At 36.9% G+C, this 26027-nt stretch overlaps 2 protein-coding genes and 1 pseudogene across 2 annotated transcripts; all 3 read right to left on the bottom strand.

The window, feature by feature from the left end:
• Positions 1–6144: 6144 nt before the first annotated feature.
• LOC108999288 (AAA-ATPase ASD, mitochondrial-like) lies at positions 6145–7843 on the bottom strand. The gene has a single exon (XM_035687822.1). The coding sequence runs from the start codon at positions 7750–7752 to the stop codon at positions 6202–6204; it is 1551 nt and encodes a 516-aa protein (XP_035543715.1). The 5' UTR covers positions 7753–7843; the 3' UTR covers positions 6145–6201.
• Positions 7844–10478: 2635 nt separating this feature from the next.
• On the bottom strand, positions 10479–12370 carry LOC108999126 (annotated as a pseudogene).
• An 8833-nt stretch (positions 12371–21203) lies between these two features.
• Positions 21204–23244, bottom strand: LOC108999269 (AAA-ATPase ASD, mitochondrial-like). Its single transcript, XM_018976137.2, has one exon. It carries the CDS (start codon positions 23024–23026, stop codon positions 21506–21508), a length of 1521 nt encoding a protein of 506 aa, XP_018831682.1. The 5' UTR covers positions 23027–23244; the 3' UTR covers positions 21204–21505.
• Positions 23245–26027: the final 2783 nt, after the last annotated feature.

The raw sequence follows: 26027 nt of genomic DNA, 5'->3' as shown, positions 1-26027 counted from the left end.
TTCCTCAGAGTTCTAATTGAGGTAGACGTACATAAACCTTTAGCAAGAGGGAGGACCATCAACTTGAAGGGAAAGACTCTCTGGGTTCCTGTAAGGTACGAAAAGCTTCCTTACTTTTGCTTCAAGTGTGGTTGTATTGCCCATGGTGCTCTGGGATGTAAGGGAGAGTCGAACGGGGAAATCCAGTATGGTGCTTGGTTGAGAGCCGTGAGTAGACAAAAAAATAAAAAAGGTATGATGAGATCTGAGAGATTTAAGAAAACAGTGAATAATGGAAATGTGGAAGACAATGCTAAGGGAAAGGAAGGAAGGCCAGAGAGGGAGAGGGAGGGTGAGGCTTATCAATGTATGGAGGAAGAGGTGGAAGTGGTTCCTGCCACTCAGGAGGTAATGGAGCAAAGGGTTGAGGAGGAGAGCAGTTCAAAGGAGTTAGGGGAAATGGGGCTTTCTCAGGAAAAAAGTAGAGAAAGGGATGAGGGGTGGCTGTCAAAGGGACTTCTTGAGGGAGATGGGAGTAAAGGGGTGAATCCAATGAGTAGCTTGGGGAAGGTATCCTTTGAGGGAGAAAGCACAGAGAAGGGGGAGGGGTTGCCCACAATTGGACTCATTGAGGTGGAGGGGAGCAAAGGGGTGAATCCAAACAGTAGCTTAGGGAAGGTCAGAGGTGCGTGGAAAAGGAGAGCCAGGGACCAAGGAAAACAGTGTGGAAGGGTCTTGGACATGTCACCTTCGAAGAGGTTGCTGATGTCAGGGTTGGACATAGAGGAGAAGGAAAGAGTAGGTAAAAAAGCTAAAGGGAGGGAGGGTATTATGGATGGGAATGTTGAAGGGTTTTCAATAGTAGAGGTGGAGGCTGTGCAGCAGCCCCACCTATCATTATGAAAACCTTGAGTTGGAACTGCCGAGGGCTTGGGAACCCTCGGACAGTTCAAGACCTTTGCCATTTGGTAGAGGACAAGTTGCCCAATGTTGTGTTCTTAATGGAGACAAAACTGAGGAATGCTAGTGGGGAAAGAATTAGGAGGAGGTTGAAGTTTGATGGGTGTTTGGTCATTGAATCTTTAGGGAAGAAGGGTGGACTAATGCTGTTATGGAAACAACCTTTAGAAGTGGAGGTTCTGAACTATTCCAGATGGCATATTAATGCATGGATTAAAGAAGTGCAAGGAAATGACAAGTGGCTTCTAACGGGTTTTTATGGCCAGCCAGATACAAATTTAAGGAAAGAGACTTGGAGTCTCCTAAGCTCTTTCAAACCACAAGAAGACAAGGGGTGGTGTGTAATAGGTGATTTCAATGAGATATTGGCCCATGATGAAAAGAGTGGGGGAAAACAAAAAATCGAAAGACAGATGGCCAGGTTTAGGGAAGTTTTGGAAAAATGGGGCTTGTTTGATTTGGGTTGGAAGGGGGATAAATACACATGGAGTAATAAGCATGAGGATGAGTCTTTTATCAAAGAGAGATTGGATAGGGCTGTAGTTAACACCAAATGGAAGGAAAACCATTCAGATGGGTGGGTGGAAGTACTGGTGGCTAGGTGTTCTGATCATAGGCCTATTTTGTTGTACATGAACCAGGAGTATGGAAAATTTGGGCGCCATAAGAGACTGTTCAGATTTGAAGCTGGCTGGTCCTTGGATGAGAGCTGTGAAGAGGTGATTAACTCAGTTTGGAAGGAAAGGTTGAGGGGGAGGGAGCCCTATTTGGGGTTAAATTTCAAACTTAATGAGACTAGAGAAGCTTTGGTAAGATGGAGTAAACAAAAGGTTTCTGATCACAAAAAAGCTCTAGCTGAGAAATCTGAGTTGTTGAAGGAGCTACAAAAGAATGAGGGCAGTCATAATATTGCAGCCATCAAGGTTTTACAAAGGGAGATTGGAGTTTTGCTTGAGACAGAGGACGTGAAGTGGAGGCAAAGGGCAAAGGTTAACTGGTACCCGCTAGGGGATAAGAATACCAAGTTTTTTCATAGTTGTGCAAACGAGAGGAGGAAGAACAACAGAATTCAGATGATTGTGGATGAACAGAACAGAGAGTACACGAGTCAAGAAGGTTTGGAAGGGGTTTTCAAAAGTTTTTTTGAAAAACTTTTTGCCTCTTCTGACCCAAGGAGTTGTGACATTGAGGAATGCCTTAATGGCTTAAAGGTTTGTGTGACTAGCAACATTAATGACCAGTTATCAAAAGCCTTTACCAGAGAAGAAATTGAAGTAGCTGTCAAAAGTATGGCACCTCTCAAGTCCCCAGGGCCAGACGGGTTTGGAGCATGTTTTTTTCAAAAACATTGGAACTCAATTGGTGAGGAAGTCAGTAGTAATGTGCTGAGATGGCTCAATGATAATTCCTTAACCTCGACTACAAATTTTACTTATTTAGCTCTTATTCCCAAGATTTCAGCCCCTAAAGTGGCAAGTGACTTTAGACCTATTAGTCTTTGTAATGTAGTCTATAAGATTTTGGCTAAGGTGTTGGCAAATAGACTAAATGGGGTTCTTAATGAGATCATATCCCCTAATCAAAGTGCTTTCATCCCTGGGAGATTAATCTAAGACAATATTCTGGTTGCTTACGAGGTTTTGCATTCTATGAAAGTGAGGAAAAAAGGAAAAATTGGGAGTATGGCCATTAAGCTTGACATGTCAAAAGCTTATGACAGGATAGAGTGGTCTTATTTAAGAGCAGTGATGGTCAAAATGGGATTCTGTGGGAAATGGATAGAGCTGATAATGAAGTGTGTGTCTTCTGTCTCTTATTCTGTTCTTGTCAATGGGAAACCAAGTGGCTTAATCAAGCCCTCGAGAGGATTGAGGCAAGGAGACCCGTTGTCTCCCTATTTGTTTATCCTATGTGCTGAGGGGCTTAGCTCTCTGTTCAACAATTTAGATCTTAGAGGAGAGACAAGGGGTGTGACTGTTTCAAGAGGGGGGTCCCGAATAAACCACTTACTTTTTGCTGATGATTGTATACTTTATGGTAGAGCCAAGAAAGAGGAATATGACAGGATTCACGGCTTGCTTAGTTTGTATGAGAAGGCTTCTGGTCAGTTTCTCAACAAGGAAAAAACTGCTATTTTTTTCAGTTCAAACACTAAGGAAGCTGACAAGAGATTGATACTGGAATGAAGGGGTGCAGTGTTGAGAGGGAACTATGAGAACTACTTGGGGCTTCCTGCTGTAGTAGGGAGTTCAAAATATAATGCTTTTAGAGGCATTAAGGAGAAAGTTTGGAGAAAAATCAACAACTGGAAGAATTCTTTTCTGTCTGCTGCAAGGAAAGAGGTACTAATCAAAGCTGTCCTTCAAGCTGTGCCCACCTACACTATGAGTGTTTTTCAGCTCCCTAAACAACTTTGCAAAGAACTCAATGTCATGCTTGGCAGATTTTGGTGGGGTAATCAAAAAAGTGGTAGAGGAGTGCACTGGTGTAGCTGGGAAAGGATGGGGAAACAAAAGGGAAAATGAGGGCTGGGGTATAGGGATCTCGAGAGCTTCAATTTGGCTTTATTAGCCAAACAAGGGTGGAGGATCCTTCAAAATGAGAACTCTATAGCTGCCAAGATTCTAAAAGAGAAATACTACAAAAACAAGTCTTTGCTTGATGCTAGTCTGGGACATAAACCTTCTTTTCTGTGGAGGAGTGTATGGAATGCTTTGAGTTTGCTCAAGGAGGGTCTGATTTGGAAGGTGGGGAATGGAGAAAAAATTAAAATTTGGGGTAATAGGTGGCTTCCAACCCCTTCATCCTTCTCTGTCCAATCACCTATTTCTGGTTTGGATAAAGAAGCCAGAGTTTGTGAACTGATGCAAGGCAGAGGGGAGTGGAATACTCTTTTGATTCGAAATATTTTTAACAAGGAAGAGGCTGACCAGATTTGCAGCATTCCAATTAGCAGCATGGAGGTGGAGGACAGATTAGTATGGGGTCCCTCAAAAAAAGGCATTTTCTCAGTTAGGAGTGCGTATCATTTGGAGATGGAAAGAAAGCAGGCCATTAGAGGTGAAAATTCTAGGCATGAGGAGAGAGTTAAAGGCTGGGACAGCATTTGGAAGTTGGATGTTCCAAGGAAAGTTAAGCTTTTCCTCTGGAAAGCTACAAACGACTTCCTAGCTACCAAAAAAAATCTCTTCTTGAAGAAAATAACAGGCAATCCCTTATGCCCCATCTGCAAACTAGATAAGGAGACTATTATGCATGTGGTGTGGCAATGTCCTGCAGCTGGTGATGTTTGGTCAGAATCTTCAAGCATTATGCAGAAAATGAAGAGGGAAGAACATGATTTGCTGGCTTTATGGGAAAAACTCACTCTAAAGCTGAGTGAATTGGAATTAGAGGAGGTTGCAGTGGTAATGAGGGGTCTGTGGGTGAGAAGAAATGAGAGTATCTTTGAAGATATCTTTAAGCCCCCAAGTCAAGTTATCAGTATTGCACAAAATGACTTGAAAGAGTACAAGCAGGCTCTACAGATGAACAAGGCAGCACTGATGAGTAATGAGGAAGGAGGTAGCAAAACCTCGAGGTGGGAAAAGCCAAGGACAGGTTTTGTCAAAGCAAATTGGGATGCAGCAGTAGAAAAGAAGCAAAGGAGGGTGGGATTAGGGGTACTAATTCGTGATGAAGATGGGAAACCTCTAGTTGCTGTTGAAGGTCAGAAGGACAATATAGACCATCCTGCTGTGGCTGAAGCTCAGGCTCTATGGAAGGCAATGGTTATATGTAGAGATCTCAGATTGGAAAAGGTCATTTTTGAGGGAGATGCACAAGTGATTGTCAAAGCAGTCAACAATGCAAGTGAAGATTTTTCTGTTTATGGTAGCTTAACAGAAGGTATAAAACAACTGTTAAAAGGGAGGACAAATTGGACAGTTCAATACACACACAGGTCTAACAATGCAGCAGCACATACTATAGCAAAGGAAAGTTTACTTTTACAAACCGAATTAGTGTGGATAGAAGACATACCTGATAGTATTCAAAGAATTGTAGAGAGGGAGTGTTATTGTATTGAGTGACATTATGATATCAATGAAGATGTTGTTTCTTTCAAAAAAAAAAAAAGCCATGAATAAACCCTCCAAGCCCCAACATAGATCATTCGACCATAATGTTGACATCTGATCTTGACGAAAAAATGCATCATAAAGAATATAGCCTGTTCATGGCCATTACAAGGAACTAATAAAGGGTCGTTGCAAGATGTTGCTAACTTGAGGAATACATGTTGTATCCCAAAATCATAAAGATTTGGTGTTACAGCTTCCAAAATAATAGTTGCTATATATATATATATATATATATATATATATGTTCTTCAACTTCCAAGGCACGCAATTGATGCTCCCCAACATCTTTAGAAATTCATGGCATTCAGCAATGGATAGCGAACTACCAATGGCTTCCTAGGTTGAGACTCACGAACTTTGGTAAAAAAATAATTATCCATCAGTGACTGGACGTAGAGGAATGATTAGGTCCAAGTGAAACTATCCTACAAATTGAGTTAAAATAACTGTTCAATTTGTTTAATCAATTCAGATATAGATAGAGATCAGATGCTGAAACTATCTTGATCATTCTTATATATATTAATGTGTGATTAATCAATATATGCCTAAACAACTAGAAAACTATTACTCCAGCAATAACGTTTACTATTAATATAACATACTAACATAGCTTAAAACGACTAACTCTTTTCTTTTATTCTTTTTTTTTTTTTATGAAAATAGACTTCAGTTCATTCAATAAATCCGAACTTACAACTGTGACAAATTAATACAAAGAAAAATCTAGATTACAAACCAAACTACTCATCTATTAAGGGCTCCCCTACCCATAAATTTTTTTATGACAGACATTGTCTTTAACTTCTATAAATTTTTTCCTAATAAAGAAAGATACCCTGTAAAAACAAAACTAAACGACCCCCTCTTCATAAAAGGCAATGTAACTATCACCCTCGGTCCTCCAAACGAGGCAGTAACTCTTTGCTATGGACACTAAGTCTAATAACCTATTTCTTTTTATTTGTAATTAAAAACAAACAACAGAACAAATAAATACGTAGAAAACATTGAAAAACAGATCTCCAAACAAAACAGAAACACTTGAACTGAACAAAAACAATGGGCAAATGGGGCATTGGATGGTTCTTTTTATTTTAAATTGACTACTTTGTCATAAATCAAGTAACATCTTGGTTCATTCTCTCACTTTCAGATCTCCATCTTTCTTCTTTGCTTCTTCTTCCTCTTTCACCTTCGACTCTTCATCTTTCTTCTTTGCTGCTTCTTCCTCTTTCACCTTCAAGTCTTCATCTTTTTTCTTTGATTCTTCTTCCTCTTCAGCTTTCTTCTTTGCTGCTTCTTCCTTCGATTGCTCAAGAGCCTGTATCAAGTTCGATAGGCATTTATCTGCATCATCAGATGAGGACTTTGGCATAAGGTTCTCTGCAACATCAGCAGGTGTGATCTTGGTCTCCCCCATCAACCTCTGTATTGTGTCAAACTTCTGATGGATTTCAAGATCCAGGTACTTCTTTGCAAGCACCTTGAATGCCTCAAAACTGCAGTAAGAGAGCTCAATATGCTTGTCCATTCTACCTCTCCTTATAAGTGCCGGATCCAGCTTCTCCAAATAGTTTGTAGTAAAAATAATCAGCCTCTCTCCCCCACAAGCAAACCACAGTCCATCGACGAAATTCAACAGCCCTGAAAGTGTGACTTTGTTGCTTTTCTCCTCTTCCTGAAAATCTTTAATGGGAATCGCACTCTGATCATCATCCTCTGAAGATTTATTTTTTTTCTTCTTCCTCTGACCAGTAAGATCGAGTGAGCAGTCAATGTCCTCGATCACGATCATAGACTTACTAGTAGTCTCGATCAAAAGCTTCCTCAACTCGGTGTTGTCCTTCACTGCTGTAAGCTCAAGATCGTAGACATCATAGTCCAACAGGTTTGCCATTGCAGCAATCATCGTTGACTTCCCTGTCCCAGGAGGGCCATAGAGAAGATAACCCCTTTTCCATGCTTTCCCAATCTTTGCATAGAAGTCCTTACTCTTACTGAAATTCAACAAATCATCAACAATCTCCTGCTTCTTCTCTGGATCCATACCCATTGTTTCAAAGGTAGCTGGATGCTCAAAAACGACGCTGCTCCACGATCTCTGCTTGTAGCTTGGCCACTTTTCAGTAGGACAATTCGTGTAGAGCTTCCTCTGCCGATTCTTTATTCCAATTTGCGTCCCTTCCTTCATAACATGCTCTAGATATGACTCAGTGATCATGGCTCGGTACTTCTTATGAAACGTGAGACTGTAGGACATCTTTTCCTGCTCCGGAAAATATAAAGATCTTGTTGATATGAAAACTCTGTTTGATGCCCACCAAATCTTAACGCCACGAAACTCATCGGTAACTCTCTGATGCACATCCATACTCAACACCAGCTTGCTGCTATCTCTCCCCAACTCAGCTTTGAGTCGTTTAGCTTTGTCGGAAGCTTTGGCGCTTAGATATGTCTCAACAGTTGCATAGGCTTTACTACGCTTGGACCAAATATCGTCTGAGCCCTCAGGAAAAGAAATCTGAATGTAGGGATTAAAGTAGCCGGTGATTATGCTTGTATATTTATCAAAGAATTGGCGAAGGTTGTAAGGGCAATATTGTTGAAAGATTGTCCACACAAACATGATGTTGGCTATGCTGGAGCCCACGGTTGCCCACATCTCGGTCATGGTTTTCGGCAACATTGTGGGTTTTTGGGATAAGTAATTTGGGGTTGGATACACTTAATTTGTATTTGAGGGTGTGGGAATTGGGAAGTGAAGAACCAGAGCTGGCTGGTTATATAGCTAGGTTTGAAGACTCCATGGACTTGTGGTGTAGAATTTAAAGGCGTGTATCTTGGATGGCAAGTAAGGCCCGGTTTCATTTAATTCGAGGAGGACTAGGTCAACTGGAGACGTCAATGCACTTTATGGAACGAGTTGCAGGGAAGGTAATTCCATATTTACTTTCTTTCTATCCCACGCTTTCATATTCAAGCTATCTTCCACTTTCGTGGAACTTTGAGATCGAACAAATGTCAAAAATTGGGGCACAGAACAGCCATGGCCTTGAATTGTCCCATATTACTATTTATTTAAATTTTTTTATTTTTTTAAGTATTTTTTTTAACATCTTTAATCACTAAAAAATATTAAAATAATATATAACTTATTTATTTAATTATTAAATAAAATTAAAAATTAAAAAATATATAACTTATTTATTACTTATTTCCGGATGTTCTTTTCATGCCGATTTTCTTTCGAGAGGCCATCTCACTTCGTTCAGTTTAAGGTTGTGTTTGGATGTTGAAGTGAGTTGAGTTGAGTTGAGTTGAGATGATAAAATATTGTTAGAATATTATTTTTTAATATTATTATTATTTTAAGATTTGAAAAAGTTAAATTGTTTATTATATTTTGTGTTGGAATTTGAAAAAGTTGTAATGATGAGTTGAGAGGAATTTATCAACCAAACGAAGCCTAAAAAATCCCACATATTTATTTAGAATCGTGCTACAGCCCCCGCTCCCTCTCCCGCTCTCAGTCCCGCTCAGTGTAAAATATAGTATTTTTTTATATTATTTTTTTATATATGTATTTTTTTAACACTATAAAATATTTTTTAAAAAAATAAAAAAATTATAATATTATTAAAAAATACTTACTTAATCATTAAGTAAAAAAAAAAATATTAAAAAAATAAAAAAAAAATGTAACGGAACCGAAAGTGGTGAGAGTATCCATTTATTTATTCATCAAAGAGCTGCAGCTACACGCAAGAATATATAAGCAAAAGGAGATGCATCAAAAGAAGCAAAACCACTTTTCTGTACCAAGACAAGAGCATGTTATGTCATCTCTACGTTAGATTCCACAAAATCTGCGGAAAGAGTTTGCTAATCTTCAAAGGCTATTATTTTTTAAGTATTTTTTAACATTTTTAATTATTAAGAAAAAAAATTAAAAATATATATAATTTTATTAATAATCACTTATTTAACCATTAAGTAAAATAAAAAATTAAAAAAAATTAATTATAAAAAAAATAATAAATAAATAATAAGAGTGTAGTAATCTTATTATTATTTTATATGGAATACCACTAGCGAGGGCAGGCTGACCTTAGCGGCCCTGTCCAGCTACCATACCTCTCTTTTATTTAATATAAAAATTTATATTTTTAATATTTATATATATAAATATATTATATATAAATATATATAATTTGTCATTCAAGTTATATTCAAGTTTATAATTAAAGTTTGTCAATGAAGATAACAAATTAATCTGGGCTCTAAATTATGACCCCAATATTGTCATACTGATAAGAGTAATAATTACCCTCATTTACAAGTTTATAATTATATATAATTATTAAGAGAAATATGGGATCTCGAGCTTTTATAATTATTTTATTTATTTATTTAATCTTATAAGAAGTCGCAACTGTTTTTTGTCAACAAAGCTGATTGCTAACCAAATCCAAATCTGATCTTGACGAAAAAATGCATCATAAAAAATATAGCCTGTTCATGGCGCCATTACAAGGAACTAATAAAGGGTCGTTGCAAGATGTTGCTAACTTGAGGAATACATGTTGTATCCCAAAATCATAAAGATTTGGTGTTACAGCTTCCAAAATAATAGTTGAACATATATATATGTTCTTCAACTTCCCAGGCACACAATTGATGCTCCCCAACATCTCTAGAAATTCATGGCATTCAGCAATGGATAGAGAACTACCAGTGCCTTCCTAGGTTGAGACTCACGAACTTTGGTAAAAAAATAATTATCCATCAGTGAAAACACTGGACGTAGAGGAATGATTAGGTCCAAGTGAAACTATCCTACAAATTGAGTTAAAATAACTGTTCAATTTGTTTAATCAATTCATATATAGATAGAGATCAGATGCTGAAACTGTCTAGATCATTCGTATGTTAATGTGTGATTAATCAATATATGCCTAAACAACTAGAAAACTATTACTCCAGCAATCACGTTTACTATTAATATAACATACTAACATAGCTTAAAGCGACTAACTCTTTTTTTTTATTATTATTATTATGAAAATAGACTTCATTTCATTCAATAAATCCGAACTTACAACTGTGACAAATCAATATAAAGAAAAATCTAGATTACAAGCCAAACTACTCATCTATTAAGGGCTCCCCTACCCATAAATTTTTTTATAATAGACATTGTCTTAATTTCTATAATTTTTTTCCAAATAGAGAAATATATCATATAAAAACAAAACTAAACGACCCCCTCTTCATAAAAGGCAAGGTAACTATCACCCTCAATCCTCCAAACGAGGTGAGTAACTCTTCTATTATGGATATCAAGTTTAATAGTCTATTTCTTTTTATTTGTAATTAAAAACAAACAACAGAACAAAAAATACGTACAAAACACTGGAAAAACATATCTCCAAACAAAACAGAAACACTTGAACTGAACAAAAACAATGGGCAAGGGGCATTGGATGGTTCTTTTTATTTTAAATTGACTACTTTGTCATAAATCAAGTAACATCTTGGTTCATTCTCTCACTTTCAGATCTGCATCTTTCTTCTTTGCTTCTTCTTCCTCTTTTTCACCTTCGACTCTTCATCTTTCTTCTTTGCTGCTTCTTCCTCTTTCACCTTCAAGTCTTCATCTTTTTTCTTTGATTCTTCTTCCTCTTCAGCTTTCTTCTTTGCCTTTCACCTTCAAGTCTTCATCTTTTTTCTTTGATTCTTCTTCCTCTTCAGCTTTCTTCTTTGCTGCTTCTTCCTTCAATTGCTCAAGAGCCTGTATCAAGTTCGATAGGCATTTATCTGCATCATCAGATGAGGACTTTGGCATAAGGTTCTCTGCAACATCAGCAGGTGTGATCTTGGTCTCCCCCATCAACCTCTGTATTGTGTCAAACTTCTGATGGATTTCAAGATCCAGGTACTTCTTTGCAAGCACCTTGAATGCCTCAAAACGGCAGTAAGAGAGCTCAATATGCTTGTCCATTCTACCTCTCCTTATAAGTGCCGGATCCAGCTTCTCCAAATAGTTTGTAGTAAAAATAATCAGCCTCTCTCCCCCACAAGCAGACCACAGTCCATCGACGAAATTCAACAGCCCTGAAAGTGAGACTTTGTTGCTTTTCTCCTCTTCCGCGAAATCTTTAATGGGAATCGCACTCAGATCATCATCCTCTGAAGATTTATTTTTTTTCTTCTTTCTCTGACCAGTAAGATCGAGTGAGCAGTCAATGTCCTCGATCACGATCATAGACTTACTAGTAGTCTCGATCAAAAGCTTCCTCAACTCGGTGTTGTCCTTCACTGCTGTAAGCTCAAGATCGTAGACATCATAGTCCAACAGGTTTGCCATTGCAGCAATCATCGTTGACTTCCCTGTCCCAGGAGGGCCATAGAGAAGATAACCCCTTTTCCATGCTTTCCCAATCTTTGCATAGAAGTCCTTACTCTTACTGAAATTCAACAAATCGTCAACAATCTCCTGCTTCTTCTCTGGATCCATACCCATTGATTCAAAGGTAGCTGGATGCTCAAAAACGACGCTGCTCCACAATCTCTGCTTGTAGCTTGGCCACTTTTCAGTAGGACAATTCGTGTAGAGCTTCCTCTGCCGATTCTTTATTCCAATTTGCGTCCCTTCCTTCATAACATGCTCTAGATATGACTCAGTGATCATGGCTCGGTACTTCTTATGAAACGTGAGACTGTAGGACATCTTTTCCTGCTCCGGAAAATATAAAGATCTTGTTGATATGAAAACTTTGTTTAATGCCCACCAAATCTTAACGCCACGAAACTCATCGGTTACTCTCTGATGCACATCCATACTCAACACCAGCTTGCTGCTATCTTTCCCCAACTCAGCTTTGAGTCGTTTAGCTTTGTCGGAAGCTTTGGCGCTTAGATATGTCTCAACAGTTGCATAGGCTTTACTACGCTTGGACCAAAAATCCTCTGAGCCCTCAGGAAAAGAAATCTGAATGTAGGGATTAAAGTAGCCGGTGATTATGCTTGTATATTTATCAAAGAATTGGCGAAGGTTGTAAGGGCAATATTGTTGAAAGATTGTCCACACAAACATGATGCTGGCTATGCTGGAGCCCACGGTTGCCCACATCTCGGTCATGGTTTTCGGCAACATTGTATTGTGGGTTTCTAGGGTAAGTAATTTGGGGTTGGATACACTTAATTTGTATTGAGGGTGTGGGAATTGGGAAGTGAAGAACCAGAGCTGGCTGGTTATATAGCTAGGGATGAAGACTCCATGGACTTGTGGTGTAGAATTTAAAGGCGTGTATCTTGGATGGCAAGTAAGGCCTGGTTTCATTTAATTCGAGGAGGACTAGGTCAACTGGAGATGTCAATGCACTTTATGGAACAAGTTGCTGGGAAGGTAATTCCATATTTACTTTCCTTCTATCCCACGCTTTCATATTCAAGCTATCTTCCACTTTCGTGGAATTTTGAGATCAAACAAATGTCAAAAATTGGGGCACAGAACAGCCATGGCCTTGAATTGTCCCCTATTACTATTTATTTAAATTTTTTTATTTTTTAAGTATTTTTTTAACATCTTTAATCACTAAAAAATATTAAAATAATATATAACTTATTTATTTAATTATTAAATAAAATTAAAAATTAAAAAATATATAACTTATTTATTACTTATTTCCGGATGTTCTTTTCATGCCGATTTTCTTTCGATAGGCCATCTCACTTCGTTCAGTTTAAAAAATCCCACATATTTATTTAGAATCGTGCTACAGCCCCGCTCCCTCTCCCGCTCTCAGTCCCGCTCAGTGTAAAATATAGTTTTTTTTTAATTTATTTTTTTATATATGTATTTTTTTAACACTATAAAATATTTTTTAAAAAAATAAAAAAATTATAATATCATTAAAAAATATTTACTTAATCATTAAGTAAAAAAAAAATATATTAAAAAAATAAGAAATATATAACGGGACGGTGAAAGTAGCATTATCCATTTATTTATTAATCAAAGTGCTGCAGCTGCACGCAAGAATATAAGCAAAAGGATATGCATCAAAAGAAGCAAAACCACTTTTCTGTACCAAGACAAGAGCATGTTATGTCATCTCTACATTAGATTCCACAAAATCTGCGGAAAGAGTTTGCTAATCTTCCAAAGGCTATTATTTTTTAAGTATTTTTTAACATTTTTAATTATTAAGAAAAAAAATTAAAAATATATATAATTTTATTAATAATCACTTACTTAACCATTAAGTAAAATAAAAAATTAAAAAAATTAAATATAAAAAAAATAGTAAATAAATAATAAGAGTGTAGTAATCTTATTATTATTTTATATGGAATACCACTAGCGAGGGCAGGCTGACCTTAGCGGCCCTGTCCAGCTACGGTACCTCTCTTTTATTTAATATAAAAATTTATATTTTTAATATTTATATATATAAATATATTATATATAAATATATAATTTGTCATTCAAGTTATATTCAAGTTTATAATTAAAGGTTGTCAATGAAGATAACAAATTAATCTGGGCTCTAAATTATGACCCCAATATTGTCATACTGATAAGAGTAATAATTACCCTCATTTACAAGTTTATAATTATATATAATTATTAAGAGAAATATGGGATCTCGAGCTTTTATAATTATTTTATTTATTTATTTAATCTTATAAGAAGTCGCAACTGTTTTTTGTCAACAAAGCTGATTGCTAACCAAATCCAAATCTATATACAAATTTAAAATTATGACTGAGATTATGATGATCTCATGATCCCTTTGACGGTTGCGGTTGCGGTCAGTGATCATTCTTTATATTTGTGAAAGAAAAGTATTCAATCACACTCAATGTCACTTATAAAAATATTGAAACTGTTGCGGTTGGATATTAAAATATGAGTTGAGTTAATTTAAAATAATAAAATATTATTATAATACTATTTTTTAATATTATTATTATTTTAAAATTTTAAAAAAATTGAATTATTTATTATATTTTATATTATAATTTAAAAAAAAATTATAATGATGAATTGAAATGAATGTATTGCATCAAAAATTAAACATTTAATTCTAACTTTCCATTGGCCTACTGAATTTCTCTAGGTAATATCTAAATCAACACTTCCAATTTAGTTTCTTTACATATACTGAATTTAATGATCAAGAAGATTCAAAATATCAACCATACAATGTCAATCTGATAGTCATGGGAATGATGCTTGACAAAATGTCAAAGAAACATGACTTTCCAGAAAGACATAATAATAAGTTTTAGGAAAAAACGAATTTTTATTTCCCAACAAGAACCATCAGAGATGTCTGTCTGTGTTCATGATTCATAACTACAAAATTTATCAAAAAAAAATTCTTATCTAATTTTAGAATGATAATCTAAAAAATAAAATATGTAATTTGTGGGTATTTCACTTTGCATAAAACAAAAGTAAAATTGAAAGAATACCACTTATTTTGAGATTATTATACTTAAAGTAGTAAAAACGATAATATTCTGAAATGTTTTCCACATCAAATATTCCATTAGATGTATAGCAAAACCATTATTTATTTCAAAATAATTTAAAAATAAAAAGAAGTAAATTTAATAATTTATATTTGTCTCAGGTCGAATTCTTGGGCGTATCACGTAAAATTTTAATTAATTAAATGAAAATTAGAGTGAAGATACGAATTGCGCTAGATGAAAATCTTACATTCTTACACATTACTTCAAAAAATGTAATTTTATTTTTTTATTATTATATTTTATATTTTATTTTAATATGAAATATGAAAATAAAAAAATAAAATTATATATTTTTAGGGTTAATTACACTTTGCCCCCTCCAACTATCACCAAATTCACAATGTGCCCCCGAAACTATTGATTGCATCAAAGTGGACCCTCTTACTTTAATAACGTCCCAATCCACCCCTTCCGTCTATGATAAGAGTTAAATCAAACGGAAAACTCACCCACGTGCTTCTCACATGCTAATCCTTCAATGCAAAGACAAAATCACCCCTCACTCCATCGGTTTCCATTTCCCCAAACTGAACTTCATATTCAAAAATCCCCAAATCTGAAATTCGAAAACCCTAACTCGGAAACCAGTGACCATCGATCGATTGTTGTTCGCATTGGTGTTCATTCGTCCTCGCACCAATCTTAGTGGCTTCATAAAATATTTTCGTTCATCTTCATCGAGTTGGTATCTGTTTTCTTCGCGCAGTGGGAGTCGCAGAGGTGAGTCCATCTCAAAATGACTCCATCTTTGTCTTCATCGAATTTGTATATTTTTCGTGTAAAACTGAGTAATTTGGAATGTTAAAGTGTACTGTTTTTTATTATGTCCCCCTCCAATATTGCACATAGGTGGGTCCAATGTTGTATGCTTCCTAATATGACGCTAGTGCATTGCTGAGTGGCGTTAGTTGTCCCAGTTTGAGAACACAATAACATGAGTGTGTTGTTGTTATCTTTATTGTCGGGTTGTGACAGAGGGACCACAGAGGTGGTCTCTTGCATAGGAAAATGACCAAATTTATCCGTTTGGTCCAATAGTTTACTTTTGTTTACTTTATGGTTGGTCTAATAATTGACTACGGTCCATGACTAATTTAATAGACAATATTTTGTAGGATGGCTACGAGAAATTTGTTATTTCAAGTCCATCATGGTGGGATAATTGATAGGCGGCAGAATGGAGAATATGTTGGGGGTAAGACTGATGTGTACCATGAACCATATGATGAGGATCAACTATCATGGATTGAGATACAGACGATTATGGCCAAGTATGGTTACCATCTAGGTGACCTAGTCTACTATAGACACCCTAGCTTGAGGATGCACAATGGTCTTAAATTGCTTACATCTGACCATGATGTGCTGTCTATGGTGGCTGCGCTTCAGGATCAACAAGTGGCTCATTTGTATCTTGTGTCTCATTCTCGAACTTCAGTGCACCAGTCTTCTTTGCATGATCATCATGTCGAGGAGGATGTGAGTGAGGATGAGGAGGAAGCAGAAGCACGTCGCCTTGGACTTAATGATCCATTTTGGAAAGAAGTGTTGAGTAGTGAGGATGAGTTGTATGACATTGATGTCAATACAGTGGGAACATCGAGGTCAAAGCTTGCACAACCAAGGAGTAAAGGTGTTGAGTCTCAAGTGACAGTTGATGATAAAGAGCCACAATCTTCCTCAGATGCTGAGGATGAGGAGGATGAAGGGAGGAATCAAGACAGAAGTGGTCCAAGGTGGCCAGAGGAGGATGACATAGGTATACTCTTCTATTTTCTTGTTTATTATTTTAGTGTTCATTTTTCAGAACTTGCTAAACAATGCTTGCTTTAACAATTAGCAGGTAATTGTTCTGATATGACACCAAGTGACGTCCTTCAATCTCCTGTCCATAGTGGTGACGAAGGACATCATGATTTTAAGTTTCCCGAGTTTCAAGCTGTTGACTTGGAGAAGCTAAAAATATCTGTTGGAATGAAGTTTGGATCTACAGCACAGTTTAGAGAGACAATAAGGAGGTTGAACCTAAATATAGGTAAATCGATAAAATTTGCAAAGAATGATGGGGATAGGGTTACTGTTGTCTGCAATACCCCTAAATGTCCTTACCGGGTTTATGGGTCTTGGATTAGAGGGCAACAAACTTTCCAGATAAAGTCTATAAACCCAAGACATGATTGTAGTAGGAGTTATAAGAACCCCATTGTCACATCATCTTGGATTGCAGATAAGATGATGCCACTGTTTATAAGCCAACCTAATGTGCCTATCAAAGCACTTGCTGATGAGATTAAGAGAAAGTGGGGAGTGGAAGTTCCTAAAATGAAGTTATATCGTGCTCGAGCGAAGGCTCAGTTTACCATATTTGGCAGCCATAGAGAACAGTATGCCAAGGTATGGGACTATTGTGAGACCCTGAAACAAAGGAACCAAGGTAGTTGTTTGTTAGTTAGGGTGGAACGAATAGCTCCTGAGTTACCTCCTATTTTTCAAAGGATGAATGTAGGATTGGCAGCCTGTAGAGAGGGTTTTAAGGCTGGTTGTAGACCATTGATTGGTTTGGACGGTTGTTTCTTAAAAGGACCATTTAAGGGGCAGCTCCTATGTGCTGTTGGTAGGGATGCAAATGATAACATGTACCCAATTGCAATGGCCATTGTGGAGGCAGAGTTAAAGGATAGTTGGGGATGGTTTATTGAGACACTTATATCCGATCTTGGACAGCAACCTGAAGGTGGGTGGACATTTATCAGTGATAGACAAAAGGTAATTTTATAAATATTTCAATATATTCTATTAACTAAAACTTATTAAATGAGCCACTCATTGAATATTTTTTGTAGGGTTTAAAACCAGCAATGGAGGAGTTGGTGCCTTACAATGACAGCCGTATTTGTGTCAGGCATTTATATGCCAATTTTCGAGATGCTGGCCACAGGGGTGTGGCTTTAAAGGAGAAATTGTGGCAGGCAGCTACAGCATACACAAAGAGGGACTTTGAGAGAGCTATGGAGGAACTGAAAGCCCTCAGTCAGCCTGCATATGACTACCTAAAGGTTATAGACCCATCACAATGGTCTAGAGCATGGTTTAACACATTTTCAAAGTCTGACTTGGTAGTGAATAATCTTAGTGAATGTTTCAACGCGTATATTCTGCAAGCACGTGATAAGCCAATTGTGACTATGGTGGAGACCATACGGAAGAAACTGATGGCACGATATCAGTTGAAAAGGGAAGCAATTAGTAAATGGGAGAATACAATCACGCCTCGGATAGTTGCAAAGCTTGAACTTATGCATGATTTGTCCATCTATTGTACTCCAACGTATGCAGGATGTGGTCAGTTTGAAGTTAACAATGCTGGTAGGCAATATGTGGTTGATTTGGAAAAGAGGACCTGTTCATGTTTGAGATGGGACATCACAGGTATTCCATGCCCGCATGCATACACATGTATTGTGTATTCTGACCAAGATCCCAAGGGATATGTGCATCATTACTATAGTGTGGAGATGTGGAGGGCAGCATACGAGCCTTTAATTTACCCTATGCCAAGTGAGGATCAGTGGCTCACTACCACATACGAGAAGCCTACTGCTCCTGAGGTTAGGAAACAACCCGGGAGGCCAAAGAAACATCGAAGAAGAAATGAGGACGATCGACAAGGAGCAAACAAGTTGAGAAAAACTGGTGTGCATATGACCTGTTCGAGATGTAATCAAGTTGGTCACAACAAAAGAAAATGTCCGCGTGGGAACGCAGGCACACCCTCCTCCACTTCTGCAGCAGAATTTCAAGCTCCTTCATTTCCAGATGAACAAGTTAGTGGCTACTTCTTCCTTATTTACTATACGGTATTAATTTACATATTGCTTGAAAATGTTGAGAATGTTAATTTACATTTAAATGTGGTACTAGGTCATTTCACAACCTCCAATGTCAGAGCCTTCACAGCCAACAACCCAATCTATGCAAACTGGGAACGCTCCACCTTCGTCGCTTTCACAGGCAACATGGCAAACAAGTCCAACAGTGCAAACTCCCTTGTCAGAGACTTCGCAGGCAGGCCAAAGTAATCAACTGCAAAAAAATATGGGTCGTGTAAAGATGTTGGCCAAACGACCACCCAGGAGGCGGTCTGCAAGACTTGGGGGCCACCACTCACAGACTAGTACACGTAGACCTGTGTTTGTGGACTTAGACGTTGATACAAGCAATCCAGCACAAGGAAGACTGTGTTCTTGGGGCAATCCTAGAAGGGGAGGCATGCAATTCAGAGTTGGTCAACTGCCACCCAAGCCCCAAGTGCCTCCTGCCAAGGCTAATGCATCAGTGCAAAAAGGGAAGAATGTAGAGTCATCTTCACGTGTGGAGAGGATGAACGAAGATAAAAAGGGGAAACAGAAGCGACCAAATTGGCAATATTGACTTGTTGTTATAATGGTGTAGTTAGGGCTTAATGACATTACTGTTATTGGAAAACTTTTGTTGTAATGGTCTATAGTAGGGTGACATTATTAGAGTGATAATATTTGTTGGCAATATTGACTTGCTGTTCCAATTGAGGGATTTTGATATGTAGAGTGATATTATTATTAATCATTATCAACACAGTAAGTTGTTGTCACAAAATTCACTCCATAACCAAATTACATACAACAAGTGATGTTCAATACAACAATTAAATTCAAAACAACAACCACAGTCAATACACATCCAAAAAATTACATTAACCAATCCTACGCTATCATCAAGTAACGAGGACCTTCATCAGCATAATGAGACATTTTCATGTAGATAACAGCAACAACTAGAACAATTACAATGACACCACACCATGTGCAATTATTGTATTTCTTGTGCAAATATTTAGATTTTTCTTTCTCCTCATACAAAAACTGTTGAATATGTTTCATGTGCTCCCTCTCCATCACTAACTTAGCCTCCAATTCCGTAGATTTTTCCTTCAACTTATTGCATAACTCTTGGATATGCTCCCTACGCTCCCTCTCCATCACTAAGTTAGCCTCCAATTCGGATTTCTCAATCTTCAACTCACGACTCCGTATCCGGAGTCTATCTCGTAGCTGGCCAACCACATCTCCGCACGTGGAGCAATGGTCATCATCTACCCAATAAAAAAATGTACAAAACCTGTCTCCACTCCCATGTTGACAACCAGGAGTCCAATATGGGCATCTCCAGAACTTCCTTTTGTAATTATCATCAGTAGTTGACACTCTTAGACGTGCTCGTAGATTGCAACGGCAAAATGGGCCATCTAGTGGTGCTTTACCACCCCATCTTGTACTAGATGAACCAGTAGACATCTTTCACAACCTGCTGAAATATGTCAGGATTATGAGTGTAGAAATGAAACAGTTAAAAGAGAGGTTGATGAGCCAAAACATTTCTACTCTATAGACTTGAATCAATATTATTCTTTACAGACTACTGCAGCTTTATACAAAAGGAGAAAAGAATCTTAACAAACTAAACTAGAACATTATCTAAGCATGGTATCGAATCAATATCATGGCAATTAAATTGGAACATTGTTGAGTTACAATGTACAATCATTTATAGCATTCTTGAGCTACAATAAACTCGAATCATTTTTTCACTTTACAACGTACAGTCATTTATAGTATTCTTAAACTACATCAAGGCGGGAGATTTGTTATCAATATTAACAATCACTGAGGTACCTGCGATGGAGAAAGCAATTTGAATGAGAGCTCTACAAAAAAACTCCTCTGCAATGGAGTCACTAACAGTTCGAAGGGAACACCGACGTCGTGGTCGGCAGCTCACACCGTGGTTGGCAGCTTTGTTAGGGTTCGTCGTTGCCCACCTTCTTTGCAGTTGACCCCAGCTTATTTCTCCATCGCTCCTAATGGCTTCAAGACAGACGTTCTTCACTTTGAAACAAAACCATTTTTCGGCATTAATAAAACGAGTCGTTTTGGCCATGGATTTGGAGATTTTTGAATATGAAGTTCAGTTTGGGGAAATGGAAACCGATGGAGTGAGGGGTGATTTTGTCTTTGCAATGAAGGATTAGCATGTGAGAAGCACGTGGGTGAGTTTTCCGTTTGATTTAACTCTCATCGTAGACGAAAGGGGGGGATTGAGACGTTATTAAAGTAAGAGGGTCCACTTTGATGCAATCAATAGTTTCGGGGGCACATTGTGAATTTGGTGATAGTTGGAGGGGGCAAAGTGTAATTAACCCATATTTTTAAGTAGTATTTATCTTGATAATTTCAACAAGTAAGCGAGCTTGTAAAAAATCGTAAATAGATATTTTCTTTGCATGCAGGTAACTTAATAGAGGAGGTTTGCTGGCTGCAGAAGGTGGCCGAGCCTCCGAGGGTAGGAAGAAAGAGCCCCTGCCTCAACTCCGTTTCGTTTTTGAGAGAGAAGGCAACGACTCATAGAGAGAGATATGGTCCGGGTAAAAGAAAACGTTGTAAACAGTGTTGTAAACCGAAATTTTAGCCTACTATGTTGAAGCTATGTAGTTGGATCTCTCGTGTACACTCGTGACATGACTGGTGATCAGTCGCTAAGCATTAGAGACTTGTGTAGGTCGAATCTCTTGGATAAAGCTATAATTCTCCTTAATATACTCGATCTTTATCACAGTTTTGCTTTCTTTTTGTCTTTGAATTATGTTTCTGTGTTTCTCCTTGATGCATTTGCGATGAAGATGGCCATATAAAACTGTCGTTTTGCTCTAATTTCTCAGGGTTCTATATGGAGTTAATGGAATGCAAACAGATTCACGAGTTTCTACAAGAGAGTAAACCCCATAATCAAATTGGCACTTGACCTCCGAATTTTTTTGAACAAAAATTAATTCCAAAAAACATGGCCGCATCTCTGATTCAGGATGATTTTTCAGTTTCTTTGTCAACCTGAGACAGAACAGAGTCTTCTATGGTTGGATCGTTCTCTCCCAAATCTTCATCATTAATCTTCTTTTCTGCTTCTTCATTCGCTTCCTCAAGAGCCTGTATTAAGCTCGACAGACATTTCTCTGCATCATCCCTTGGGGACTTGGGCATAAGATTCTCCGCAACATCAGCAGGTGTGATCTTCGTCTTCTCCATCAATCTCTTAATAGCCTCAAACATGGGATGCATTTCAACATCCAGGTAATTCTTTGCAAGAACCTTAAACCCCTCAAAACTGCAGTAAGACAGCTCAATATGCTTGTCCATTCTACCTCTCCTTATGAGTGCTGGATCCAGTTTCTCCACATAATTTGTAGTAAAAACAACAAGCCTTTCTCCCCCACAAGCAGACCAGAGTCCATCAATGAAATTCAGCAGCCCAGAAAGAGTGACTTTACTGCTGCTTGCCCCCTCTTCCTTCCCTTCTCTCTTAGCAATCTCCTTGTTCAACCTCTCAATCTCATCATCAGAAGATTTCTCTGCTTTCTTCTTCCTCTGACCAGTAAGATCAAGCGAACAATCAATGTCCTCAATCACAATGATGGACTTACTCGTTGTCTCGATCAAAAGCTTCCTCAGCTCCGTGTTCTCCTTCACTGCTGTGAGCTCGAGATCATAAACATCGTAGTTCAACAAATTCGCCATTGCTGCAATCATCGTCGACTTCCCCGTCCCCGGCGGCCCATAAAGAAGATAACCCCTTTTCCACGCCTTCCCGATCTTTTTATAGAAGTCCTTGCTCTTGCTGAAAGTCAGCAAATCTTCAATGATCTCCTGCTTCTTCTCCGGCTCCATCGCCATTGTTTCAAAAGTTGCCGGATGCTCAAACACGATGTGACTCCACATCGTCTGCTTGTAGCTCGGCCACTTGTAGCCAGGACTATTCGTGTAGAGCTTCCTCTGCCTGTTTCTCACCCTAATCTCCTTCCCTTCCCTCACAACGTGCTCCAAGTACGACTCCGTGATCGTCTGTCGGTACTTCCGATGAAACGTGAGCTTGTACAGCCTCTTCTCCTGCTCGGGATAGTACGACATGGACCGTGTCGGCGTCGACGCAACTTTGCTCGACACCCACCAAACTTTTACGCCATGAAACTCGTCCGTCACTCTCTCGTACTCATCCATGCTCAAAACCAGGTTGCTGCTGTCTTTGCCCATCTCAGCTTTGAGTCTTTTAGCGCTCTTTGAAGAGTTGGTGCTGAGGTAAGCCTCAACAGCGGCATAAGCTTCGCTGCACTTGAGCCGATCTCCTGTGAACTCGTGGAAGGAAATCCGAATGTAGGGATAGAAATAGCCCGTGAGTTGGTGCGTATACTTTTCAAAGAAACGGCGAAGCTCGTAAGGACAGTATTGGCGAATGATTGCCCACAAGAACATGAAGCTGGCTAAGGTAGAGCCCATTGTTGCCCACATCTCGGACATGGTTGCCGGCAACATTGTGGGTTTTTTCATGCGGGTTGCCGGTGTTGATCTTTTCTGTTCAATGCCAATTGAAGAGATCAGGGCTATGTGTAGTTGGCTTAATTTGAATGAAGATAGAAGTGAACAAGAGTAGGTGGGCAATGAGTATGAGAGACAACTTCATGTGTTTATAATAGGCAAATGCCATTTGTTAAAAAGGTGAAAACCCCAATTTAATACTACAAGTAGTTCTAGGGGATGTGCAAAACCCATTCATTCTATGGTTCATTGTCATTGGAAGGACCACGTAGATCGATGGTGGTCTATTACTTTAAAGAATAATGCAACAAGGAGACCACTCCACGCTCGATGTGTCCTTATGGCACACGTGTCCTGCACATGAGAGAGCAAAAGCCTGCAAGAAGTGGGGCACAGCTGTGTTTTTTTCTATGGTAATTTTGATGGAGATGAATAGAAGATAGACAGATTTTGGAAGGATATATATATATATCTATATATCTATATAGATAGATAGATGGTGTCCTTTGTTATGCTTTGTTTTCATTGTCTATCAATTATGTTTTAATCTCTTTGCCCTTTGTCATTTTCTATTAAAATACAGATACATGGATGGATAACTACAGATCACCCAGAAAAGAAAAAAAAAACTGATGTTGGAACTCATAATTGCCTCTTAACAAAATCACGTCGATGCCCATATGCAAATTACAAGGTGTAATGATGTGTCTGTAGACTTCATTTCTGCATAGGAATTTTCTTGGAAAGCAAAGATACCTAGAGAATTTAGAATAAATATATTCATTATTTATTTTCTAATCATTTTATGATATGTAATTAAATAATAAGTTTATAAATAAAACATAATAAATAATCTATAATCATTTAATATTATATCATAAAATAATAAAAAGATAATAAAAATTAAAATGATAAATAATATTACTTAGAGAATCCATGAGATCATGCTTTTATGTTAAACAAAGCTTAAGGCTAATTAGATCTTAAATACATGCCCATTTTCAGTTTAAATAAAGAATAAAATATTCTCTTCCTTTTCAATTTGTAAAAAATGTTCCCAAAAACATTATTGTCCAAAATGAATTTCCAACTTTTAGGACTTGTTTGAATTTGGAAACTGTCTCGTCTCGTCTCGTCTCGTCTCGTCTCATCTCATCATTATAATTTTTTTAAATTTTTATATAAAATATAATAAATAATTCAATTTTTCAAATCATAAAATAATAATAATATTAAAAAATAATATTTTTTTTTTAATTTTTATCTTTTATTTAAAATTATTTCATCCCAACCATTAGTAGGATAAGAATGGTGGATGGCTAAACCAGGAGACAACCTAAAAAGCTACTAGGTTGAGCCGACCTGTCCTCATCAAAAGAGGGGAGGGGAAGTTTCTATCCTCGAATATTAAATCATTCTGCAATGAATTCCTTGCTGCAATGATTTAACCCCAAAACGTATCCAGAAAAAGGGAACTTGTATTTCTCAAGGACTTCATCATTGTGTGATATTGGCCTGCCTTCATCATGTATAGCTTAGTGTATCACTTTGGGAATAATAAAAAAAAAGTAACAACTTTTACAAAAAGGTAGCAAAGATATAATAAGATCGGCTGATCATATAAAAATTAGATCATAAATTCAATGTTGTTTCGATCTAATCCTCTTGCTTGTATTTTTGCTTTGCTTTATCCTTTAACCTACTTTTTGGATTTGGTTGAAGTGGCCACTGCAAAGAAGCATTACATACAGGATGAGTTTGTGGAGTGACAGGTGTCACTTCAAGACAGAGTCCAGTCGAATCACTCACGTGGCCATGAACGTTTTCTAAGTACATTTGAGAGCGACTTCATATTAAAGGTGGAATCTTTTCACCTTCTTTCTATCTGCGACAAAGACTACACCTAATAACGTAATTTAGCCACGATTTGATTTATTCAAGTATTCTCTCAATTATTTTATTATTATTTATTATTTTATTATTATTTATAAAATATTTAAAAATAAAATCGAATTTTTTTTAAAAATATTTAATTGTCCAAAAGTAACTTCAAACGATCCCTTTTTAAAAGGGTGGGAGAACTGATCTATTTGGAACAATTCATAACAAAAGAAATGCTAATCACGTCATTTTTTTTTAAAAAGAGAGGAGAATCCGTAGTGAATAATTTGGTGGCTTGGTTAAAAATTTTAAAATTTAATAAATATCATATTTTTTTATATTTACTTATTCTATTTAAATTCAATCTTCATATTAGATTAATCATTCACTCTTTATATAATAATAAAATATTATTAAATTAATAATTTTTTATTTAATTTATTTGTATCACATTTTATAATTCTACTAATTTAATATTAATAATAATTATATTCTAATTAAATTAATATTAAAAAAATCATATTTTTAAAAATCATTTAATGCTAATAACTAAAAATATTTGATTAAACTCATCTAAATTTCTATCTAAATTTCTTATTTACAAACCAAATAGTATTTTTGTTTGGAGTAAGAAACTAATATTTTAATGTTTGCATGCAGTGAGAAATTAGTAGTTTAATATTTAGTGAATCAATTGTAGTTCTCCATCTTTGCCAACCATGTAGCATAAGTCCATCTTATTTTATATTTGGCCAATTCAATGTAGGATGTTTTAGACATCAATTATGTAAATTTTATCAAACTTTTCTATTTAGCAAAGCCAATGTGGATGCTCGAGCATATAGTTTAGGAAATTGCTTGTTGAATTTATAAAAGTGATCGATAAAAGTGATTGATTGACTTTTTATTTAATAGTTAATAAAGTGAATATTAATGAATTGGTATTTTTCTATTTTTAAAAATATTTAAAGATATATAAAAATGATTACAAAAAAATAAGAAAAAAATAAAAAAGTATATTTGCACTTATCGGTTGAATTCTTCAGTTGAATTATCGGTTCCTGCAGCACTACCCTATAGTTTATACCATAGAGTTTTAGGCCTCATTTGTTTTCACAACTATTATCATCTC

This window comes from Juglans regia, chromosome 2, assembly GCF_001411555.2.
Source record: "Juglans regia cultivar Chandler chromosome 2, Walnut 2.0, whole genome shotgun sequence".
Classification (NCBI taxonomy): Eukaryota; Viridiplantae; Streptophyta; class Magnoliopsida; order Fagales; family Juglandaceae; genus Juglans; species Juglans regia.
The sequence above is the reverse complement of the archived record's forward strand: the minus strand, read 5'-3'. Positions and strand labels throughout refer to the sequence as shown.

Bases quoted from the DNA above. Each gene is read 5' to 3' on its own strand.
- LOC108999288 (XM_035687822.1), bottom strand. From the start codon at position 7,752: ATGTTGCCGAAAACCATGACCGAGATGTGGGCAACCGTGGGCTCCAGC.
- LOC108999269 (XM_018976137.2), bottom strand. From the start codon at position 23,026: ATGAAAAAACCCACAATGTTGCCGGCAACCATGTCCGAGATGTGGGCA.